The sequence below is a fragment of the Nycticebus coucang genome, chromosome 6 (assembly GCF_027406575.1).
Source record: "Nycticebus coucang isolate mNycCou1 chromosome 6, mNycCou1.pri, whole genome shotgun sequence".
Classification (NCBI taxonomy): domain Eukaryota; kingdom Metazoa; phylum Chordata; class Mammalia; order Primates; family Lorisidae; genus Nycticebus; species Nycticebus coucang.
Window position 1 is genome coordinate 87597703 of NC_069785.1, and position 23380 is coordinate 87621082.

Sequence of the window (23380 nt, forward strand, 5' to 3'; positions counted from 1 at the left end):
AAGTACATATAGTCCATAAATTAAGAAATACACTCTGGGATTAAGTTTATTTTATCTTAGAAAAATGTAAGCTCCAAAACAGATGCATTACACTGACCAAAATGATAAACCACAGAGAGGCAAGCTTTATAATTAAAATAGTTTTCTGAGAGAGCCTAAGGTGAGGTTTATTGAGGGACAGTAAACTATTATCCATTTATAAAGCATTCTATCAATTTCATGGATTTTTGTGGTTATTAAAAATTATATAAGATATAGAATTTATTATGGTTAATGGCCAAATCTTGAGAAAATTATAACTAGAGAACCTGGCTTCATTTATAGTAATATTGATCACTTGATCTCCTTTTTTTTCTTTCCAAAGCTTACATTAATAAAACACTAGAATTTAATTTCTTTTGTTTCTTTCTTTATTTCCATCTCTATCCACTACTCTCTAGATTTTGGACTGTAACCTGTTTTCCTAATTATTAAATGTTTGATGAGGCCATATGATGATGCAATACATATGGCTATACTAATAAGCTGCACCAAAGATAACCATGCTCACTTTGCAAGAGGACTACCATTATAAAAATTAAAATATAAACAGAGATTTTAAATGCCTTCATTAGGCTAAACTTGGTAGCTCTCTTGTTTGCCTCTCCATTTTTCATGAGATCCTTGAGCGGGGGTCTGAATAAGGCTCAGTACTCACTCTACAAAGATAAAATCATTCTATATTCATTTTGCACGGAAGAATACTCAATAATTCATGAATAGTTTTCTGATTGAAACTATTTTCATCTTTTTGCTAAATCACATCATTTTACTTCCATATATAAGTTTGTTTTGTTGTTAAAGTTATACTACAGTGGATGAGTATTGTATGCATTGCATTATTTAATTAATGCTTATGTTCATTATTCACACGGGAAGTAAACAATATTAAAAAAGCAAACAGATTATTTTAATGAGGCTTTTTATACTACACCTTTTTTGCTTTTGAGGTTATGGCTGAATGAGTGGTTTGAACAAGTTAACCGTTTATTCACAGCCTTCGCAAAGTTTTCTGTCATTAGAAATAAAATTTTAAAAAAGTGAAATTCTTTTCTTTCTTTATTTTTCTTTTTATTAAGACATATACACATACATCATGAAAACATTTATGCATTTCTGGGGTACAATGTGTTCATTTTTTATATAATTTGGAATGTTTACATCAAACTAATTAATATAGCTTTCACCTCATTTACTTAATTATTGTGTTAAGACATTTGTGTTCTATACTTGATAGATTTGACTTATTCCCTTGCGATACACTTCATAGGTGTGTTCCCCCCATTTACCCACCCTCTATCAAACCTCTCCCATCTCCTCCCATCTTTTTCCTCTTCCCTCTTTCATCCAGGGCTATAGTTGTGATTTATCTTTCATAAGGAAGTGTGACTAATTATAAATTGGTTTAATAAAGGTACTGAGTACATTGGATACCTTTTCTTCTATTCTTGAGATACTTCACTAAGAAAGATATGTTCCAGCTCCATACATGTAAACATAAAAGAGGTAAAGTCTCCATCCTTTTTTAAGGCTGCATAGTATTCCATGGTATACATATACCACAATTTATTAATCCATTCATGGGTTAATGGGTACTTGGGCCTCTTCCATGACTTGGCAATTATGAATTGAGCTGCAATGAATAATTTGGTGCAAATATCTTTGTTGCAAAGTGATTTTTGGTCTTTTGGATATATAGAGGAATATATCCTAATAAAGGAATTGTGGGATCAAATGGCAGGTCTACTTTTAGATCCTTGAGTGTTCTCCAAACTTCTTCTGAAAGGAACGTATTAGGTTTCATTCCACCAGCAGTGAAGAAGTATTCCCTTTTCTCCAAATCCACACCAATATCTGTAATTTTGGGATTTTGTTATGTGGGCTACTCTTACTGGACTTAGATGATGTCTCAAAGTTGTTTTGATTTGCTTTTCTCTGATGATTAAAGATGAGTAGCATTTTTTCATGTGTCTGTAGACCATGTGCCTGTCTTCTTCAGAGAAGCTTCTATTTAAGTCTCTTGTCCACAATGAAATGGGATCATTTGTTCTTTTCTTATTAATAAGTTTGAATTCTCTGGGGATTCTGGTTATTAAATCTTTGTCAGAAACGTAACCTGAAAATATCTTTTCCCATTCTGAGGGCTGTCTGTTTGCTTTAGTTACCGTGTTCTTGGCAGTGCAGAAGCTTTTTTAGTTTGATCAGATCCCAGTGGTGTATTTTTTGGTGTTGCTTCAGTTGCCCCAGGGGTTTTCTTCATAAAGTATTCTCCCAGGCCAATTTCTTGAAGTGTTTCCCCTGCACTCACTCCGAGAATCTTTATAGTTTCATGTCTTAAGTTAAAGTCTTTTATCCAGTGAGAGTCAGTTTTTGTTAGAGGTGAAAGGTGTGGGTCCAGTTTCAGTGTTCTACAAGTCGCCAGCCAATTTACCCAGCACCATTTGTTAAATAGGAAATCTTTCCCCCAAATTATATTTTTGATAGGCTTATCAAAGATCAAATGACAATAAGTGTCTGGGTTCATCTTTTGGTTCTCAATTCTTTTTCATACATCTACCTCTCTATTTTTTGTGCCAGTACCATGCTGCTTTGATCACTATAGATTTATAGTATAGTCTGAAGCATAAAAAGTCAAATTCATAGAAGGAGTAGAGAGTGAAATTGTGGTTTCTAGCATCTGGGGATGGAAGGGTGTGAGAAAATTTTGATCAAAGTGTACAAAATTTCAATTAAATAAGAGGAATTAAGTTCTGGAGATCTATCACACAGTGTGCTAACTATACTTAAAAATAGTATATCATATACTTGAAACTTGCTAAGAGAATAGATTTTTAAATGTTCTCATCACAAAAAAATGGTAAGTTAATGGTGGATATGTTAATTACCTTGATTTAATTATTCCTCAATATATACATTTATCAAAGCATCCCATTATACTCCATACATATGCAATTTAAAAAGAAGAAACTTTGCCAGCTGTTTCCTTTGGTAAAAAGTACATATTAATGCAATGTAAAATGAAAAACAATTTTTTAATATACTGACTTTATAACCACATAATTTTAGAGAAAAAATATTCCCTAAAACATGTTTAATGCTTTTGAGTGTATGTCAAAAGTGATACTAAGTTTTCTGAGCAATATTGAACACAGTGGAAACAGTGGATCTCATCCACCTAACAATGAGACTGAGTTCGTCCCATGGATGGTGGCAGTGGATACAAGAAAAAATTCTCAAACTGCAAAGACTTTACAAGATGGATTTATTCTGTAATAGTGGGGTGTAACCCTGAAAAAATATTCTGGAGTCACAGAAAACTGCTTTCAGGTTTGCTTTACAGGTGACATACCTGTGTTCTTGGGACCGGATATTTTCAATTCTCCTTGCATGAATTGCCCTGCTTATTCTCTATGGCCTAGAACTTTTTTAGAAATGACCATGAAGGTCAAAGACATATAAGACAATAAAAATATTTTGTCAGTGAAAAGATACTTTGTGATTTACTAAATGCATTAAACCAAAATTATGATAAACTTAGCCATTTTGCCCTTTTCTTTATCAATAAGAGCTCAGGCCTTATTGCTTTTGTCAATCTGCATAAAATTTTAGAACATGCCTCTCAGATAATGTAACAAGTTCTATATGTGTTTCTTATTAAAAATAGAAAAAAATACACCTTAATTTCCCAAACATGTCCCTGAAAACTGAGTCACTCCTAACATGAGGAGATTTCATATTAGCTACAAAAAGCTCTATATTTCTTAGAGAATTCAATCATCTCTTCTCTCAATCAAGGTTCTTCATAAACCAGTCCCACACAAACTTTCTAGCAAAATTAGACTACTTACTGTTCTACAGTGCTGTTGCTCAACTTTGTTTTGAAGATATCGCTCACTGACACTGTTCCCAGGCATCTAGCAAAAGATAAACAAAGTAGTCTATACTGGGGAATATTCACTCCAGACATCAGAGAAGCTCTACTAAAATGTTTTCAAGAGCAGTAACTAGCACACAGTGCAATGAGGGGAAGGCGAGAGATTGGTACATATCTGTAAAGTAAACATAAATTAAGGACATAATTTTCCCTGTTTACTAATACTTATTTTTACATAAAGCTTTTTTCTCCTATCACTGCATCAAAATCCTAGTCATCCTAAAATGTCATTCTCTCTATGAATATAATTAAAAACCTTTCCAGATGGAAGCAATCACTCCCATCTCAGTTACCATAAAACTAACGCATGCCTCTGTTCATGCCATTTTACAACAACTACAATGTTCATTTTTTCACTAGAATTATTCAGTTTATGAGCATACTTTCTATTTGTTTCTAGACTGTCAAGGATAGGGCTTCATTCTGATTCATTTTTGTATCTTTCAGAACATCTGGCATAGTAACTTAAACATAGAAGATGTCAGTAATATTTGATATAATATTTGAACAAATGGAAAGATACATAGACTAACCATTATTAGGACTACCTATAGCTAAATCTATGGTTTTATGAAATATTGTCTGAAATTTTGTATCACTTTTGTCATGGCTTATTATAAAAAAATACCTACATATATATACACATATACATATACATAGGTACATAACATATACATACATATGTATATAACATATATACACACACATATACATACATATATAATTATACACATATATATAAAATTCTGTCTCCTTTACCATATTATAAGCATTTTGAGAACAGGAATCCTTTGTCATTCATCTGGAATCTTTATTGCCTCTAGGGGGAAAAAGCATTATATCACACCTGGTAGGAGTTAATTGTTGTTAGAATAAATAAATGAATGGATGCTATAAATTACAGAGCTTCTTCTCCATGAGGCATTTCATCAATAGATTTTGTTAAACCAGGAACACAACTTTTCCATATACCATGCACATTACAGTTGCCTCCCTTGCGTATCAAGCAGAAGTTCTAAAATCATGAAGTATATAAAATACTGAGAAGGTAAGTTGAATCAGAAGTGTTGGGGCCAATTGAAATGCTTCACTGATACTAAAATAGGTAAGTGTATCTGAAAGATACAAGGTGTATTATACAAGGACTGAGAAGATAAATTAAACTGACAACTCCTGTTCCTCTAGTGTTTCTCTACTACCAGATGAAACAAATAATAATCTAGGTGTTTTTCAGGCAAAAGTTTTTGCTCCTATGCTAAATGAGATGAAGCTTTTATGATCTGAAATTAACCAGTTTCCTCTCTTGCTTTGATCCATCTTGTAGGTCTGGCTCTTTTAAGACTCATAACACTGGCTTGTACAGCTGTTCAATACATGTTTATTAAAAGAATAGTCATGATAGATTATTCTAAGAAGAAGTTATCTGGAGAATACTGACATACCTTATCACAGAATTGTCCCAGGTAGCAAATCACAATCTACAGCACTCTTCTCAATCCTTTTCACTTATCCTGTCTTCCAATGACACAAAATAAGTGGAAACTCCATAGTTGACCAAGTCCCTACACTGACCACCTCAAGTTGACCTAATTTTCATAGACTAGGCATGCAACATATATACGTATCAGTTCGGTAGGTCTAGTCCCTTATATTGACCACCTTAATATGTTGACCAGTTTGTTATAGTCCCTTGGTGGTCATCTTACAGAGTTTCTACTGGATTCTTTTCTCTTTTTTAGTGGACAGACTCTGCTGGTTCTTCGTCTTATGCCATTGTTCATGTTTTTAATTTGCCCTGTATTCCTTGCCCACAAATGTTTATGTATTGAAATTATAACCATCCTCTAAGTCCCAGTTCAAATCTTTCACATGTGAGCGCTCACTAAAAAAAAAAAGAAAGAAAGAAAGAAAGAAAAACTCTACTATGTTTCATATTTCATCTCACCCTATTTTTTGGCAGAGATTTTATAAGGCAAAGACTATATCTTGACTATATCTCTATGCCTTATATGTAGCCCTAACGAGCAAGCTGTTCATTGTAGGATTTCAATACATATTCTTATGAAGTCTTTTCCCACCAAGGCTTATATAAATAGCACAAACTTGATTAACCAAATGTATACTTACATTAAAGTGAGGTAGATTGTAATGAGAAGCTATGTTTCTGGATCAACTCTCCCACTGGAAACAATAAAAAAAAAAATGCTGGATAAAATATTTTTTAAAATTGTCTTAAAAGAATTCAAAGTATATAAAGATAGTTGGAACTGCTAGGGGAAATATTTGTGGGGGATGGGAATCTGAATGCAGTGAGAGAAACCAAACATCAAAGCAACGTAAGTGCATTTTCCTATAGTCATTTGTTTATATTACACATTTTATCTTTGATCAATCAACCTAACTGCCGCACCCCCGGCATCTAGCCGTGGTGAGGTGGCGCTGTCCGCGTTGTAAAACGCATGGGTAGGTGGTCTGTGCTCCCCGGAGCGATACCCCCAGTCCCCCTGGTATGCGACAGCAGTGCAAAAGTTGCCTAGCATACTTTTTGATGAACGTAATGACTCACGAGGTGCGGCATAAAAGCCTAAGAAACCTTTACCCTGAAACCTGTTTGTTGAGTTGTATGCCTGATTGTTACCTGATTGTTTTAAGGAACCAAGAATAAACATAATGACTTACTGATCCAAAATTAAACATAGTAAGAATATCTATGGAGACTCAGTGTCTCCAAGGGGGACGGTGCAACAGCACGTCCCTGCCATAAATGTCAGTGAATTGAGACAATGTAGGAACAGCAAACAAGATGTTCCATCTAGATATGTGCTTTTACCACCCACAGCCACCCACGACTCAAAAACGTTCCACATACTTTTATGTTTCTACATTTTATATATTTCTTAGTACTCTAATCATTTATGTAATTCACTTATATAAACTTTTAATCATAATAAAAACAAATAATTTATGTTATTATTATTAATGTTAGTAAATCATTAGAAAAGAGAAGCTTCACGTTTTAAAGAAAAACTTTTAGAGCATTTAGTAGATAAGGAGAAGTGAAAGACTAACTACTGATAACTAACAACCTTTGTTCCCCCTTGCGGGCAAGACCCCTTGCGGACAGGACATTGTGGAAGAAGAACAGTTGAATACTCACGTCTACAAAGTTAGATAATAACTTGTAAGGATCAGCAAGTTGTAAAAATACCTTTTGTAATTTGTAATGCTTTGTCAAAAATGTATAAATACCAATCTTAAAATTTAGTAAAGTACAGTTGCTTTCTTCATCACTCGTGGTGTGTGGCAGTCTGTCATTTCATCCTGCGTCGACCTTTTCAACCAACCTGTATTGTTCACCCTGAGCACCTTCGGACTGAGGCCCATCGACCGGCGGTCCGCGACAGCTGGCGCCCTCTAACAGGGACCTGAAGGACAGGTGATCTTTCTTTTTCTTTCTTTCCTCTCTTTTCAGGTTGAAGGCGACTCTCACCAGGGAGCTCGAGTCCCGCCGGTAAAGGCTGACCGGTTAAGTGTGAGCAATCCGCAGGTATTCATGGGGCACACTTTGGTTAAGGAAGAGCGTATGCTTAGTGTCATGTTACAGCGTTTGTTGGGTAAAAATGGTTTTCATGTGTCCCTCAAAAAGTTGGAGGAGCTTATGCATTTTATAAAGCTGGTTAGTCCTTGGTTTCTGGAGGAGGGCTCTCTCTCTCTCTCCGATTGGAAGAGAGTGGGGCGCGAGATGCGAGCTTATGTGCAGGAGCATGGGGAGCAGGTTCTGCCCCCACAGGCTTATCCTTTATGGCTGCAGGTTAGGGAACTTTTGGCTGACAATACCTTTCTGGAGGCTTTTATAAGGGAAACTGCTTCGGAGGCTGGAAGCCCCGAAACTAAGGCAGCCCCCATTCATGATGAGGTCTCTCCGGAGGCTTTCAAGGAACCTGAGCCGGCATTGAATGCCGAGGGCGTAATTCCCTCGGCACCAACACTTAAAGAACTTTTGCCGCCGCCTCCACCAGTTAAGGATAATCTTTCTGACAGTGATGAATGGGATGTGGTAGATGAATTGGCCAAAGAGGATGAGGAGAATGAGGAGGATAATTTTATTGATCACCGCCGCGCATACCCAGCAGTTCGCATTCCAATAACAAAGCCTAGACCGGCTTTACGGGCTCCACATTCTCGTGTGCCTCCTTGCCCCCCCGCGCCGGCCGCGGGTTTTCAGGCGGCAGTACGTGAAGCCCGCCAGCAGGGTGATTTTACTTTCGCTTTCCCAGTACGTTTTCCTACTGATGAAAGAACGCCGCCAGTCTGGGAGCCTTTGTCGTTAAAGACACTAAAGGAACTGCAGCAGGCTGTTCGTACATCGGGAGCCTCTGCCCCTTATACTTTGCAAATTGTAGAATCAATAGGTAGTTTGTGGCTTACTCCTTATGATTGGCAACAAACAGCCAAAGCCACACTTTCTCCAGGGGATTATATCTTATGGAGAACAGAGTACGAAGATAGATCAAGAGAAAGCATTACCCAGCACAAGGGTAAGAAAGCACAGCCAACTATGTCAATGCTCCTAGGGACAGATGAGTTTGCTTCTACAGAAAATCAAACTGCACTGCCCCGACAATTTTTGGAGATAGTTAGTCATAATGCGGTTGCCGCTTGGCGCAAACTGCCTCCTCCAGGAACCAAGAGTACCACTCTAGCAGGAATAAAGCAAGGTATGGAGGAATCTTATCCTGACTTTATTTCTCGCTTAGAAGAAGCCATTACTAGAATGCTTCCACCATCTGAGGGTACCACATTATTGCTCAAGCAACTGGCTTGGGAAAATGCTAACACGCTGTGTCAGGATTTAATACGCCCTGTCAGGAAGACAGGCACATTACAGGATTATATTAAAGCATGCATGGATGCCTCACCAGCAATCGTACAGGGGATGGCGTTTGCTGCAGCAATGCAAGGTCAGAAATTCAGTTCATATGTTAAAAATGCTTTTAATAGAGACCCCAGTAATACATGTTTCAGCTGTGACCCCCCGCACACTGTGCCCACCTGTTACAATTGTGGAAAACCGGGTCACATACAGAAGGATTGTAAGAAATTTACTAATAATAGAAATAATGGGAACAAGACTCGTGGACTTCCCCCGGGTCCATGCCCTCGTTGTAAAAAGGGCAGACACTGGAGAAATGAGTGTAAATCTAAGTTTCATAAGGATGGGACCCCCTTGTCAGACAAGGGCGCTAATTCCACTGAAGGCAACAAGTCAAAAAACTAGATGAGGGACATTCTCCCAGCCCCAACCCCAAGGGAGAGCTGGCTGCGCTTACTGAAGTGCAGCCTGGCTTACAGCCTTCATCTACATTAAACTGTCTACCCCCTAAATTTACTATTCATGACCTCCCACGAGGAACTCCTGGCAGCGCAGGTTTAGATCTTACCAGCTCTAAAGATGTAATTTTATCTAAATGGGATGGTGTCACTCTCATTCCCACTGGTGTTAAAGGCAAATTATTACCAGGCACGGTTGGTGTTATATTAGGACGCAGTTCTAATTATGATAAGCATTTTGAAGTTGTTCCGGGAGTAATTGATTCAGATACTGAGAACACCATTAAAGTTATGGTCAAGGCCTTGGTTGAGACCACGCAGATTCATAAAGGACAGAGAATTACTCAATTACTGTTATTACCATATGTGCCACTCCCCAATTATCACTTACACGATGCAAGGGGAGAAGGTCAGTTTGGATCCACTAATCAGGATTGTGTGGCTCTTATTCATGACTTGTATGATCGACCAATGTTAAAAATAAAAATAGAAGGCAGGCCTATTAAAGGATTAATGGACACAGGAACTGATGTAACCTGTATTACAGCCTCTGACTGGCCAAAATCCTGGCCAGTTCATAGGACCGGTTCTTCATTGATTAGTTTGGGTTCAGTTTCTGGTGTTATGCGCAGCACATCTTTTGTAGCATGGGAATACAAAGACAAGAAAGGCTACATTCAACCATATGTGTTGCCCTCTCTACCCTATACCTTGTGGGGCAGAGATCTTTTGCATGTTATGGACATGAAGTTAGTTACTGCTGATCAATTAAATAATCAATGTTTTTCATAGGAACCACTGCAGAGAACTATGCCTGTAAAATAAAATGGTTAACAGACACTCCTGTGTGGGTTAGTCAGTGGCCCCTAACAACGGAAAAATTACAGGCATTACAAATTTTAGTACAAGAACAATTAAATAAAGGACATTTGGAGGAATCCACCAGCCCGTGGAATACTCCTGTGTTTGTTATCAAGAAAAAATCTGACAAATGAAGACTTTTACAGAATTTAAGAGCAGTGAATGCCATTATGAAAAACATAGGTACCCTTCAACCTGGGCTCCCGTCTCCTGTGGCAATACCTGAAAAATGGTCACTTATAATTATTGACTTGCAAGACTGCTTTTTTACCATTAACTTACACCCTGATGACTGTCCTCGCTTTGCATTCAGTGTTCCTTCTCTTAACCTACGGGAACCATTTAAAAGATATCAGTAGAAAACTTTACCACAGGGCATGAAAAATAGCCCTACATTATGTCAAAAATTTGTGGCCGCTGCATTGGCAGCACTACGTGAGCAATTTCCTGGTACTTACATTATTCATTATATGGATGATATTTTATTGGCTCACCCACAGCTATCACAAGTACAATTTATCTTGGAAAGAGCTATAGAACAATTGACTAAGTTTAGCTTGGTTATTGCCCCAGAAAAAGTTCAAAGAGATAAGCCACTTAGTTACCTGGGACAATAGATTCATTCAAATTACATCACACCACAGAAAGTACAAATACAGAGAGATAAGTTACAGACACTTAATGATTATCAAAAGTTATTAGGAGAAATAAATTGGATTCGGCCTTTCTTAAAAATTACTACAGGAACTCTTAGCCCTTTATTTACCATTTTACAAGGGGACTCAAATCCACGTTCCCCAAGACATTTGACTAAAGAGGCCTTGCAGGCTTTAGAAGTCGTTGAGCAGGCTTTAACCCAAGCCAGGTTTAAACAAATTAATTATCAAAACCCATGGTCTTTACTTATTTTTTCTACTGAGTATACTCCTACAGGCTGCCTATGGCAGGAAGGTATCTTAGAATGGATTCATTTACCACATGTTCAAGCAAAAATCGTTGCAGATTATCCGTACTTAGTTTCATTATTATCAGATACAATAATTTTGTTCACGGATGGTTCCTCTACGGGAAGAGCTGTAGTTTTCAACCCAGGTCTGTCTCCTCTCGTTAAGGAAGTAGCACAGGCTTCTGCTCAGCAAACAGAATTGTGGGCTTTGATTATGGCTTTTAATAACTTCAAGCAGAAGTTTAACTTATACACAGATTCTAAGTATGTTACTTCCCTTTTTCCAGCCCTCGAAACTGCTCTCCTAACAGGAGCCTCAACTATTTTACCTTTACTAAAGAAATTACAAACTTTAATTCAACAGAAGAATAATCAGTTTTATATTGGCCACATAAGGGGACACACAAATTTACCTGGCCCTTTGGCCCAAGGAAATGCCACTACAGATCTTTTAACACGTACTATAGTGACATCAGTAACTGAGGCTGAGGAAAGTCATGCTTTACATCATCAAAATACTAATGCATTAAGAAAAATGTTTCAAATTACCAGAAAACAGGCAAGACAAATAGTCTTGAAGTGCAAGACATATCCTCTTACTCATCATCCTTTAAAATTTGATGTCAATCCTCGGGGTCTTCGCCCCAATGTATTGTGGCAAATGGATGTTACCCATGTACCAAGTTTTGGAAAATTAACTTATGTACATGTCACCGTGGATACTTTTTCTCATTATATTTGTGCCTCTGCAAGAACTGGCGAAGCTTATAAGGATGTTGTACAACACCTGTTTGGCTGCTTTCAGCAGCTAGGTGTCCCTCTTCAACTAAAAACAGATAATGCTCCAGCTTATACCTCACGAACATTTAAACAGTTCTGTGTACAATGGAAAATTGCCCATTCTACAGGAATTCCTTACAATCCTCAGAATCAAGATATTGTAAAAAAAACTAATCAAATATTAAAACTACAGATTAAACGACTACAAAAGACTCATAAGTATTTCTCTCCTCACCATATTTTATCTCATGCTCTATTTGTTCTCAATCATTTAAATGTTAACTCTAACAATCAAACACCAACATTAACTCACTAGCAGCCCAAGTCAGCCGCTACATTCCCAAAAGTGCTGTAGAAGGACTTATTATCGGGCCAATGGAAGGGCCCCGATATATTGCTAACCTCGGGACGAGGCTATGCTTGTGTGTTTCCCCAGGATGCCGACTCCCCCATCTGGATTCCAGACCGACTCATCAAACCGGCTCCCCCGGAAGATCAGACGCAGGAGGCGACGCCTGCAACAGATGAAAAACCTGACGACACAGATGAAGAAAGTGAAAGTATTATTGAGGCCTCCCAAGATCACGTGGACACAGATCAGAACCCTAGTGAAACAAACTAAACAACTTGTCTTATCACAAAATAACCCTCTGACTCCTACCATGTATTTTATAGCTTTTCTCTCACTTATATCTACTCCTATAGTAGAGAGTGCTGCATATTGGTCTTACATTCCTAACCCACCACTACTCCATCCGGTGGGTTAGCTAGATCAAGACCCTGTTAAAATTCTAACTAATGACTCCCTCCGGTTGGGAAGACTACAAGACTCAGAGTCCAGAAGTCATACTATGGCATTCATTAACTTTACTGGTAAAGCTAATTCAATGCCCATTTGCTTTACCCTGAGAGACAAAACACCTCCTTTTTGTTTACCTACTAGTTATAGAATGTTTTTAACTGATGCCCCGGATCCTAATCATGCAAAAAAACGTTATGTTTAGAAGTATGAGTTACAAACTATTGACACACCAGATTATAATGAAACCTGTTTGTCAGTGAACTGGCTTCCTATTTCCAATTGTAAAGAAAAATATAAAGATAACAATCAATTCTGGGAATCATCTTTAACTAAGACACCTACTTGACTTTCCTGTAGGTTCCCAGATACAGCCAGTAAACATGTTCCCACAAACTCACAAACAATTATTTGAAATTATTCACGTACTTCTTATACTGCTCATGTATGGAATTATGGCAAATATAATTCTTATCAATGGCTTGGTGCCCCTCAAACCATACGACGATGGTTTACACCAGGTTTAGTTAAACCCATATGGATTACCCAGAACAAAAATAAAAGTCAAATACATTATAATTTATTTAGACTTGTTGCTGCATCCAACTTAATATTAGAGAAGAAACCTGATATGGCTAAGCCCATACCAATATCAGTAAGAGTTTGTGTTAGATATCCATATACTTTACTTTTAACTTCCAATAAGTATTTAACTATTACACAGTTAAAGAATTCTTATCATATAACTTGTACTACATGTAAAGTAACTAATTGTCTCACTTCTACTGATTTGTTTAATGAAAGACTGTTTAATTCTATACTAATTGTTAAAAGACCCTCATATGTAATGTTACCTGTAGACTTACAAGATGTTCCATGGTATGATAACTCTGCTTTACAAGTTTTACATACTGTTAATAAATTAATTAGACCAAAGAGATTTATAACAGCATTAATTTTAGGAATTTTAGCTTTAATTTCTATAGTAACTACATTTGCAGTAGCTACAACTACCTTAGTGCAGGAAGTACATACTACACATTTTGTCAATTCTTTAAGTAACAACATTACCTTAGCCTTGATGACACAAACTAGTATAAATAATAAACTTAAAACAAAATTAAATATTTTAAAAGAAGTAGTATTAACCTTAAAACAAGATATTAAATTCATACAACATAAACTACAGACTAAATGTCACTCAACCTTTCAAACCATCTGTGTTACACCTTTACCTTACAATCTTTCTACATCATGGAAGAAAACAAAGACACATTTACAGGGTGTATGGAAGGACAATGACATAACTCATGATTTACACACCCTCCAGAAAGACATCACAGCCATAAGTGAAGCTCATCTACCTACTACATCTCTAGATGCATTGGCTCAGTCACTGACTAACAATTTCAAGGCTTTAAATCCCTTAACCTGGATTCAGTACATTGTGTTTATAGTCATCATTGGATGTCTGATATTCTGTATTGTCTTACTGTTACCATGTCTCCTTCGTTGTGTGTTTTCCTCCATAAAGGCTGTTCGCCAAGACCTCTTTGAATTACGTTTCATTAACAAAAAAGGGGGAAATGCCGCATCCCCGGCATCTAGCCGTGGTGAGGTGGCGCTGTCCGCGTTGTAAAACGCATGGGTAGGTGGTCTGTGCTCCCCGGAGCGATACCCCCAGTCCCCCTGGTATGCGACAGCAGCGCAAAAGTTGCCTAGCATACTTTTTGATGAACGTAATGACTCACGAGGTGCGGCATAAAAGCCTAAGAAACCTTTACCCTGAAACCTGTTTGTTGAGTTGTATGCCTGATTGTTACCTGATTGTTTTAAGGAACCAAGAATAAACATAATGACTTACTGATCCAGAATTAAACATAGTAAGAATATCTATGGAGACTCAGTGTCTCCAAGGGGGACGGTGCAACAGCACGTCCCTGCCATAAATGTCAGTGAATTGAGACAATGCAGGAGCAGCAAACAAGATGTTCCATCTAGATATGTGCTTTTACCACCCACAGCCACCCACGACTCAAAAACTTTCCACATACTTTTACGCTTCTACATTTCATATATTTCTTAGCACTCTAATCATTTATGTAATTCACTTATATAAACTTTTAATCATAATAAAAACAAATAATTTATGTTATTATTATTAATGTTAGCAAATCATTAGAAAAGAGAAGCTTCACATTTTAAAGAAAAACTTTTAGAGCATTTAGTAGATAAGGAGAAGTGAAAGACTAACTACTGATAACCAACAACCTTTGTTCCCCCTTGCGGGCAAGACCCCTTGCGGACAGGACATTGTGGAAGAAGAACAGTTGAATACTCACGTCTACAAAGTTAGATAATAACTTGTAAGGATCAGCAAGTTGTAAAAATACCTTTTGTAATTTGTAATGCTTTGTCAAAAATGTATAAATACCAATCTTAAAATTCAGTAAAGTACAGCTGCTTTCTTCATCACTCGTGGTGTGTGGCAGTCTGTCATTTCATCCTGCATCGACCTTTTCAACCAACCTGTACTGTTCACCCTGAGCACCCTCGGACTGAGGCCCATCGACCGGCGGTCCGCGGCACCTAACAGAATAAGGGAACAAGGTTCTGCCTGAGATTTCATTAAAAAAAAAATGGACACCAAACATTAAGCTTTTCTCTTTCTCCAATCCCAAGTGAATACAAAGAATATAAAGAAGACTTTCTTGGTAGAAGTACAGTGTTTAGGAAGAAAGAAAAAAAAAGAAGGATAGAAGTGAAAAACAACATGGTCCCTGAGAAGTTGTAGCACAGCTCTAGCCTTCTTATTATGTACGTATAACCTGCAAATTTTATTCTATTAACTTAGATTGAAGTAATCAGTTACTGGTAATGTCCTAGGCTTCTTAAGAAAAAATGCAAAATACTCTGTAGAAGGATACTTTCTCAGGGAAATTCCTATGATAATAGTTGAATAAAAATGATCAGCACACAGTCAAAGATAACCAGACATACAAGAAACAAAGCCTCATTAGTAAGAACCAGCAAAAATCAACTGAAACAGACTTCAGATGTTAGTATCACAAGACATCAATTATAAAACAACTATGTCTCCAAGTTTTAACAAAATAAAGTCTTCAAAATGCTTGCAGGAAACAATTAACAATCACATACTAAGTTCAAACAAAGAAACAAATGTCTAAAAGTAAACATTGCAAGAATTAAAATCAAATCCATATTGCATATCACAAAAAGAGACTGATATAAAGACCTGGAAGATAAATAAAGATAAATTACTTGCAATGCAGCTCAAAAAGAGAAAAATTTCCCAGAAGAGGACTATGGATTGGATTGATGTGACACCCAAGCAATCCATTTGTTCCAGCTCCCCACTCTGCCATTTATCACCCCTCTTTGTGTGTCTCCATGGCCATCCTCCCCGACCTCACTATAATTTTATTTACCCTTCCCCTGCCTTTGATTTTTTTTGACACATGTATTAAATTCACCAGAAACCTGAAAAAAAAAAAAAAAGAAAAAAGATATGACAAGGAAGGGTATAAAAAATTTGAAGAAACATTTAATGTAGGTTTAATTTGAAGCTTAGAAGGAAATAAGAGAATGTAAAAGGGGATACATTTGAAAAAACAATGCTTGAAAATTTTCTAAAATATATTAATGACATCAATAAACAATTTCAGAAAGCATAACAATCTAGGCAGAAAAAAGTAAAAAGATATTGATGTCTCTAGGCATCATCCTAAAACTGTGGAAAAATAAAGATAATGAGAAAAATATTATGAGCAATGAGAGAATAGCAGTTATGTTAACAGATGACTTCTTGATTGCAATAATGGATGACAGATAACAGTAGAATGATATTTTTTGATGAGCTGAAAGAAGTGACTGCCAACTCAAAATTCTATACCCAGAGAAAATATATATTTCCCAAATGAGGGAAAAATAGAGATTTTTTTCAAATAAGCAGACACTAAGATACATTTCTAACATAAGACTCTAAATATAAGAATTTCTTAGAATACACTTCAAGCAGAAGGAAAAATAATTCTAAAATGCAAGATTAAGATTCAGGAAGAAATAAATAACAAAGAATGCTGTAAACATTGAGCAAATATAAACCTACCTTTACTGTATAAAAGAGAATAATGTCTAGTGGTGTTAAATTAAAATGCTAGGCAGCAATACCTTAGGAATGAGATAAATGAATTAAAAATATTCTGAAGTAATATCTTGGAAGAAAGTAAAGGATTTGACTCACTTTAGTCTTTGATATGAACCAGTGTTGTAATCCTAGGCTAACTACTAACAGAAGAGAAAAAAGTATGTCCCTCCCAAACTAGCAGAGAAAAACATGGAATGATGGAGTATTAAAGGGCAGAAAAAGCAAGACATACATGGCAAAAGAAGAAATAAATACTATAATTATATCTATATAAATTAAAAAACAGACTATATTAATATTTTAAGGGATATAGATATAGGTGGAGAAATATTAAAAAAAACAATAAAATAAGGAATAAAATGCAAATAATCTTCCTAACTCCAGAGAAAAAGAAGAGGTGGTGACGATGGCAAAGGGACAATGATAGAAATGGGGCTTCTAGAAGGTTGAGAGGGTTTATATCTTGTTGTGGGTGGTGCTGATGTAGGTAACTGAGTATTAACTGTTTATATTTACATAGGAATTTTATACATTTTACTAAAAATTATTTCTACATTATTTTATAATATTTGTTTAAAAAATTTAGTAAGTTATGGATCAGAATATGTATATGTGTATATATACAAAAGAAAATCTATGAGAATGTGAAAACTATCCTTTCCTTCACAATCCAGGAAAACTATATCTAGGGACACTGGCAGTCCTCCTCACTGCAGGGCTAGTCAAACTCTGAATAAAGTTTGTCCTAATTTGAGATAAAGTGGGCAAAATAAAACTATGTATATAGATGTATAATTTCATGTCTTGAAAGAGATGTGTTTATTCTGAGATTTTTATCCTTCCTAGATTTTGGATTGAGTATTTTATAATGTCCTTTCTGTTATAAAATGGTGATGATAGTAGGTGGCAGGTTACTATGTAGTGTCCTTACTATAAAAACAAAACCAGAAGAGGTCGGTCTGCTAGCTCTTTTAATAGACCACTGAGGAATAAGAGCCTATAATTCTCTAATCTACACATACCAGTGAAGTGATTCTGTGGTTATTTCAGGGGAAAGCTGCTTTGGATAAAAATGTGACTTGGGTATTGTAGAGTGAATGTTTGTGTTCCCCTAAAATTCATATGTTGAAATTCTAAACCCCAATTTGATAACATTGAAAAGTAAGCCCATTAGGAGATACTTAGGTCATAAAAATAAAGACCTCAAGAATCAAACTAGTGACCTAATATTAACAGACGTAAAAGTTTTCTCTCTCACTTTCTACTGTAGAGTGAGGATACAGTGAGAAGATGGCTAAATGGAAACCAGGAAGCAGTCCCTCATCAGACACCTGATTTGCTAGGTGCCTGTACTATGAGAAATAAATGTCTGCTATTTAAAACAACCAGTTGGTTGCTGGTATTCTGTTGTAGAAGCTCTAAGAGAATAAGACAGATATGAACTAAAAGAACTTCATTCAGAAAGAAGGGAGCCAAACATGGAATGTGGGATCATTTTGTAATATGCTATATTAAATGTGAAAACAGTAAGGGTAAGAGTCAAGGGAAGAAAATAAGGGCTCTGGGAAACTTCATATAGACATGCAGGAAGTTATATCTAGGGCCCCAGATGGACAGATGGCTTCATTTTCCGTATTAGTGCTCGCATATGACATTTTATGCTGCTTACGCATATACATTTTCATTTCTGGAGGCTGTGCGTTATGTAGTCTCCATAATTAAATATGTCTCTTGTATAAATATCTGAATCAGCTCAAATGCAAAATTAATATAGGGTAATAATATGTTCTAATTATACTATATCATGTACCATAGAATATATTTACTTACGTATTTTTTTTTTTTGAGACAGAGTTTCACTTTGTCACCCTCAGTACAGTGCTGTGGCGTCATAGCTCAAAGCAACCTCAAACTCTTGGGCTCAAGAGATTCTCTTGCCTCAGCCTCTCAAGTAGCTAAGACTACAGATGCCTGCCACAACACCTAGCTATTTTTAAAGATGAGCTCTTGCTGGTTCAGGCTGGTTTGGAACTCCTGAGCTCAGGCTTCCAGAGTGCTGGGATTACAGGTGTGAGCCACCAGCCCAGCCAACATATTTATTTATTTATTCATTTATTATTATTATTATTATTTTATTATTGGGGATTCATTGAGGGTATAAGAAACCAGGTTACACTGATTGCATTTGTTAGGCAAAGTCCCTCTTACAATCCTGTCTTGCCCCTAAAAGGTGTGGAATGCACCAAGGCCCCACCCCCTCCCTTCTTCCCTCTCTCTCCTCTTCCTTTCCCCACCCCTACCTCCTTCTTTCTCACTCTGCTCTCCCCTTCCCCCACCCCTACCGTGTCCTTAATTGTCATTAATTGTCCTCATATCAAAATTGAGTACATAGGATTCATGCTTCTCCATTCTGTGATGCTTTACTAAGAATAATGTGTTCCACTTCCATCCAGGTTAATACAAAGACTATAAAGTCTCCATTTTATTTTAAATGGCTGAATAGTATTCCTTGGTATACATATACCACAGCTTGTTAATCCATTCCTGGGTTGGTGGGCATTTAGGCTGTTTCCACATTATGATTAATAGAGCATAATTATTTTATAGTCATTATGTATTTTTATTTTTATTAATTAATTTCATCTCTTATTTTTTCTGTTGTCAAATGTCACCATTCTCATCTTACAGGTGAGGAGTCTTAAGTTCAAAGAAGTGAGCAACTTTGTCAGCTACTAGAATTATATCCCTGAGGTCCAACTTCAAAACTCTGCTCTAGCTACTTTGCTGCTTTGTTTCACCACAGCATTAACATTCAAAGATCATTTGTATAAAGATTAAAATGTCATTTACTCTTTTAAATCACCTTCCTAACTCACTCAGGCAACTTCTATCAATCCCTTGGAGGAAAGGACAGACTTTCCCAGAAGCACAATTAACAACACCAGGACATGCATAAAGGGTTGCAAGAGAAATTCAGAAACTTGGGCATAAATCCCATCCAAAATAAAGCCACAGCATCTTTAATCAAGGCCTGGCAGTCATCATTATCATTTCTCTGAGACTAGAACTGGTAATGTGGGCTATCCCACTAGGCCTTTAATACTTGGTTAGAAACGAATCCAAGAAGTTGACTAGCAAGACAATTCCAGCAGTACAAACATGAATCGAATCTGTAATTCTCTTCCTCGTTACCACAAAACAGTTAGTTCCTGCCCTGAATTCACTTTGAAGACAATGAATGCTTTGGAGAAACTGTACAAAGCATTGAAAACAGGGCCAAAAGTAATAAATACGGACTGCCAAAAAAACGTTAACCAATTTCCTCTATAAGTCAAGTCTATTGTCAATTTACAATAATTCTGAAGGTTGAACTAGAGGGATGCAATTAGTAAGCTAACTTGCAGGGTTTGCCTCCAATCTAAAAGGGAGTTTTCTTTCACCTGTATAAAATTAAACAGCTGGTAATTATATCTCCTGTTAGGAAGAGATTAAAATAATAAAATAAAAATAAACCAATGCTTTACTATGGAATCTAATCTCTCCCATTATCCCACACATTCACATAAACTCTCCTCCCAGTGGAATTCTTTTCACTCAGCAGGATGAAGATCATCTTCTCAGCAGCCTAACTCAGCAAGGCCAGCCACTTTCCTTCCTTCCTGACTTCCCCTTTAGAACTTATTCAAAGGGAAGACAAAGGACCTGCAAGTGGATGGGAGTTGTTTTGTGCCTGGCCCTTAGGGGTACTTTATTTTTCTTAAAAAGATTATGTCAACCTTCTTGTAGCCAAAAATAAAAACAAAACAAAATACTAAAACAATTTTCTCAGGCAGTTTGAATTAAAAATACAAAGAACCGAGATATATTTTTAATTTATTCATAATTAGTTTACCGATTGGCCCACACTGAGACTCCAAAATCAGCACACCACCTGGGGATAAGGGCTATTGCAATTATCAGAAGCAAGCCAAAAGCTACCTTTTGTTCTTGCTAAAATCTTCTTAAAAAAAAAAAATCTTCTAGCAAATGATTTTCTATTTCCTATTTAAAGAGGATTACATAGCAAACACAACAGTGGCTGGAGAGCAAAGAATTTACCATCGTTTTATTACCTGCCAAATATAAATTAGTTTATTGTGGTTTACTCCTGCCAGGCGACCCCTCTCCTTGTCCATCAGGCCAGTGGGCTATGAAGTCCTTCCTAAACAGGAGGCTGTCAGTTATGTTCCCTGTCCACTGTCTTCTACATCGTGCAGTGTCTCTTGGCTCGGGTAGCAAGGTTGTGAGCTTGAATTGGCCCCAACAAATTGCCTCCACTTGCTAGCTATCACTGTGAAATCTCTGCAGGCATGTATGAGGCCCTCCTCCAGGTATAATGAAGAAACCCTACTAATTTCACTTTGTAATAACTACAGGATACAGAAATTATATTTGCTCCATTAGATGGAATCACAGAAATGTGGAGAAAGGTTAGCTTTATATAGTGAATGTCACAGTTAGACTAAGGAAAAAAATCACTTTGTTAACGTAGAGTGTTTCCTCATTGGTAACACCCTACATTAAGGTGCCATTTATGAATAGTTTATTATTATTTATTAATGTCTGAAGTACTTTATAGCATGCTAGATAACAACTTAAATTCATGTGTTAAAGATGCACATACATGGTTTAATACAATTTATGTCTTATTCTTTAAAACAGCTTCCCTTGGTATCATCCGTTAAGCATTTATTACTAATGCATTTTATAACATTCTTTATAATACATTATTTGAGCAAGTAGCTACATTTAGTGATCATTTCATAAATAAGAATAACATATTTATAAATGGCACCTTAATTTGAAGTGTTACCTTCACATTACTATATAGCTGCTCACCATTCATCTCATTTTGTGATTATTCTCCAAATGCACCACTTAATAAAATAGACACTAAGTTCTATTTCCCTTCATCTGATTAAAAGTTTATTGAGTCATTTTCTCCATCTGATTTCAGATGTTGGTAGCTTGGAAGTTTTAGTGTGATTTCTGACAAAACCAAACTTTTAGTACAACGATATTTCTGAAAAGATGATTAACAGTAGAAATAGAGAATTATTTACCGTATTGGACAGAGCCTGTTGTTTGGATTCTTTGTAAAATTCAATTTTTCTACTAGAAAGAACAATCCAGGAAGTAGACCAGTTTTTCCTTAGGAAAAAACAAAGAGGAAAAAAGCATTATCAGTTGAAGAAATCATTTATAGATACAGTATGAGCAACATTTGGAATGAGTAAATACCATCGTTATTTTTAAGTAGTCTTCCTGGAAGTATTCTCTTTATTAAAATCTATAGGTGCCATGAAATTTAGGTGACAATAAAGACATTCTGTAATTACTGAAAAGCATGGTCTTTATAGTAAAAATTTTTCAATTTATAAATCTTCCTGAAATCTTTTCCAACTACTAAAATTCCTATTTTTATGTAACCATGTGCCTTGCTCTCATAAAAAGTCTATATTTCTACATCAAGCCAAAAATAGCAAAGTAAAATAGAAATCAGAATCCCTTCTTTCATTTTGTCTTCTCTTCATTGGTTTAGTATATTTCAGAGGATGAAAAACTAACCAGCTCATATGTCATTGCTTAATTTAAAATATTTTCATAATGTTGAATCTCACTGGAAATCAAAGAAATGCAAACAAACACAGAGGCATACTTTTTCCCTCTTTGCCCATCAATTTGTCCAGGATTAAAAGGAATGATAACATCTAGGGTTAATGAGAGTATAGGAAATGGGTTCTCTCATACCCGATAGGTGGGAGTATAAACTGGTATGTCCTTTCTGGAGTGCCATTGACAATATATTTTTAAAACAATCTTTAAAAATATGCATATCTTTTGCCTTTACGTGTTCATTACTATTAATTTAAATTTATTCTAAAGAAAAATATCTCACTCATTGTTAAGGCTGTATGTTTAGAAACAAATGTACATCATTATTTGTTAATTCTGTACCAAAAATATCAAAAAATAAGAGATTTGTTAAGTAAATTGCATATGGTAGATTCATATAATGAAATAATGAACCCTACACTTCAGAAGAATACTGACATGGGAAGATTTTAATGCAAACCATAATGCAATCTACAGTCCAAAACTCCATGCTGTGCTGTCTTCGTCACCCATCTGAAACCTTTCTGATTATTATTATCATTTTTAAGGAAGCAGGAAACAGTTTTTTGAGGATGAGAAAGGTAGGCTTACAGAGTAAGAAAGTTTATAAAGTGGGATACATTCACCATGGACATGAACAGGCCTCCATTACTAGGGAAAGTAGGCAAAGAGGCCCCTTCTGATCATTAATTCCATTCATTAAAAGACAAGATATTGCTTTTTCAAATGTGCCTCCATGACTTCCTTGTATATTACTTATAATAAATTTTAAAATATTTTTAAAATTTCATTCTCTCTTATCCCATTAAAAAAATAAGTTCCCAAATGGTAAAAACAATTTCATCTTTATAGAGGTATCCGCAGTTC

The 23380-nt window shown here is 36.1% G+C and overlaps 1 protein-coding gene across 4 annotated transcripts in view; it reads right to left on the reverse strand.

The window, feature by feature from the left end:
* LOC128588416 (rho GTPase-activating protein 15-like) overlaps positions 1-23380 on the reverse strand; it is a 54499-nt gene that overhangs the window by 21348 nt on the left and 9771 nt on the right. The window contains exons 1-4 of one of the 4 annotated variants that reach the window (XR_008380773.1): positions 21961-22016; positions 6101-6154; positions 5416-5484; positions 3888-3953 (exon numbers count right to left, since the gene is read on the reverse strand). Coding sequence is in view for 1 of the 4 variants with exons in the window: in XM_053595196.1 (XP_053451171.1) it covers positions 21961-22048 (88 nt within the window). In the remaining 3 variants the exon portion in view is untranslated. Of the gene's footprint in view, positions 1-3887; positions 3954-5415; positions 5485-6100; positions 6155-21960; positions 22049-23380 lie in introns of those variants that run through there. The other 3 variants (XR_008380775.1, XR_008380774.1, XM_053595196.1) reach the window with 3 other exon arrangements.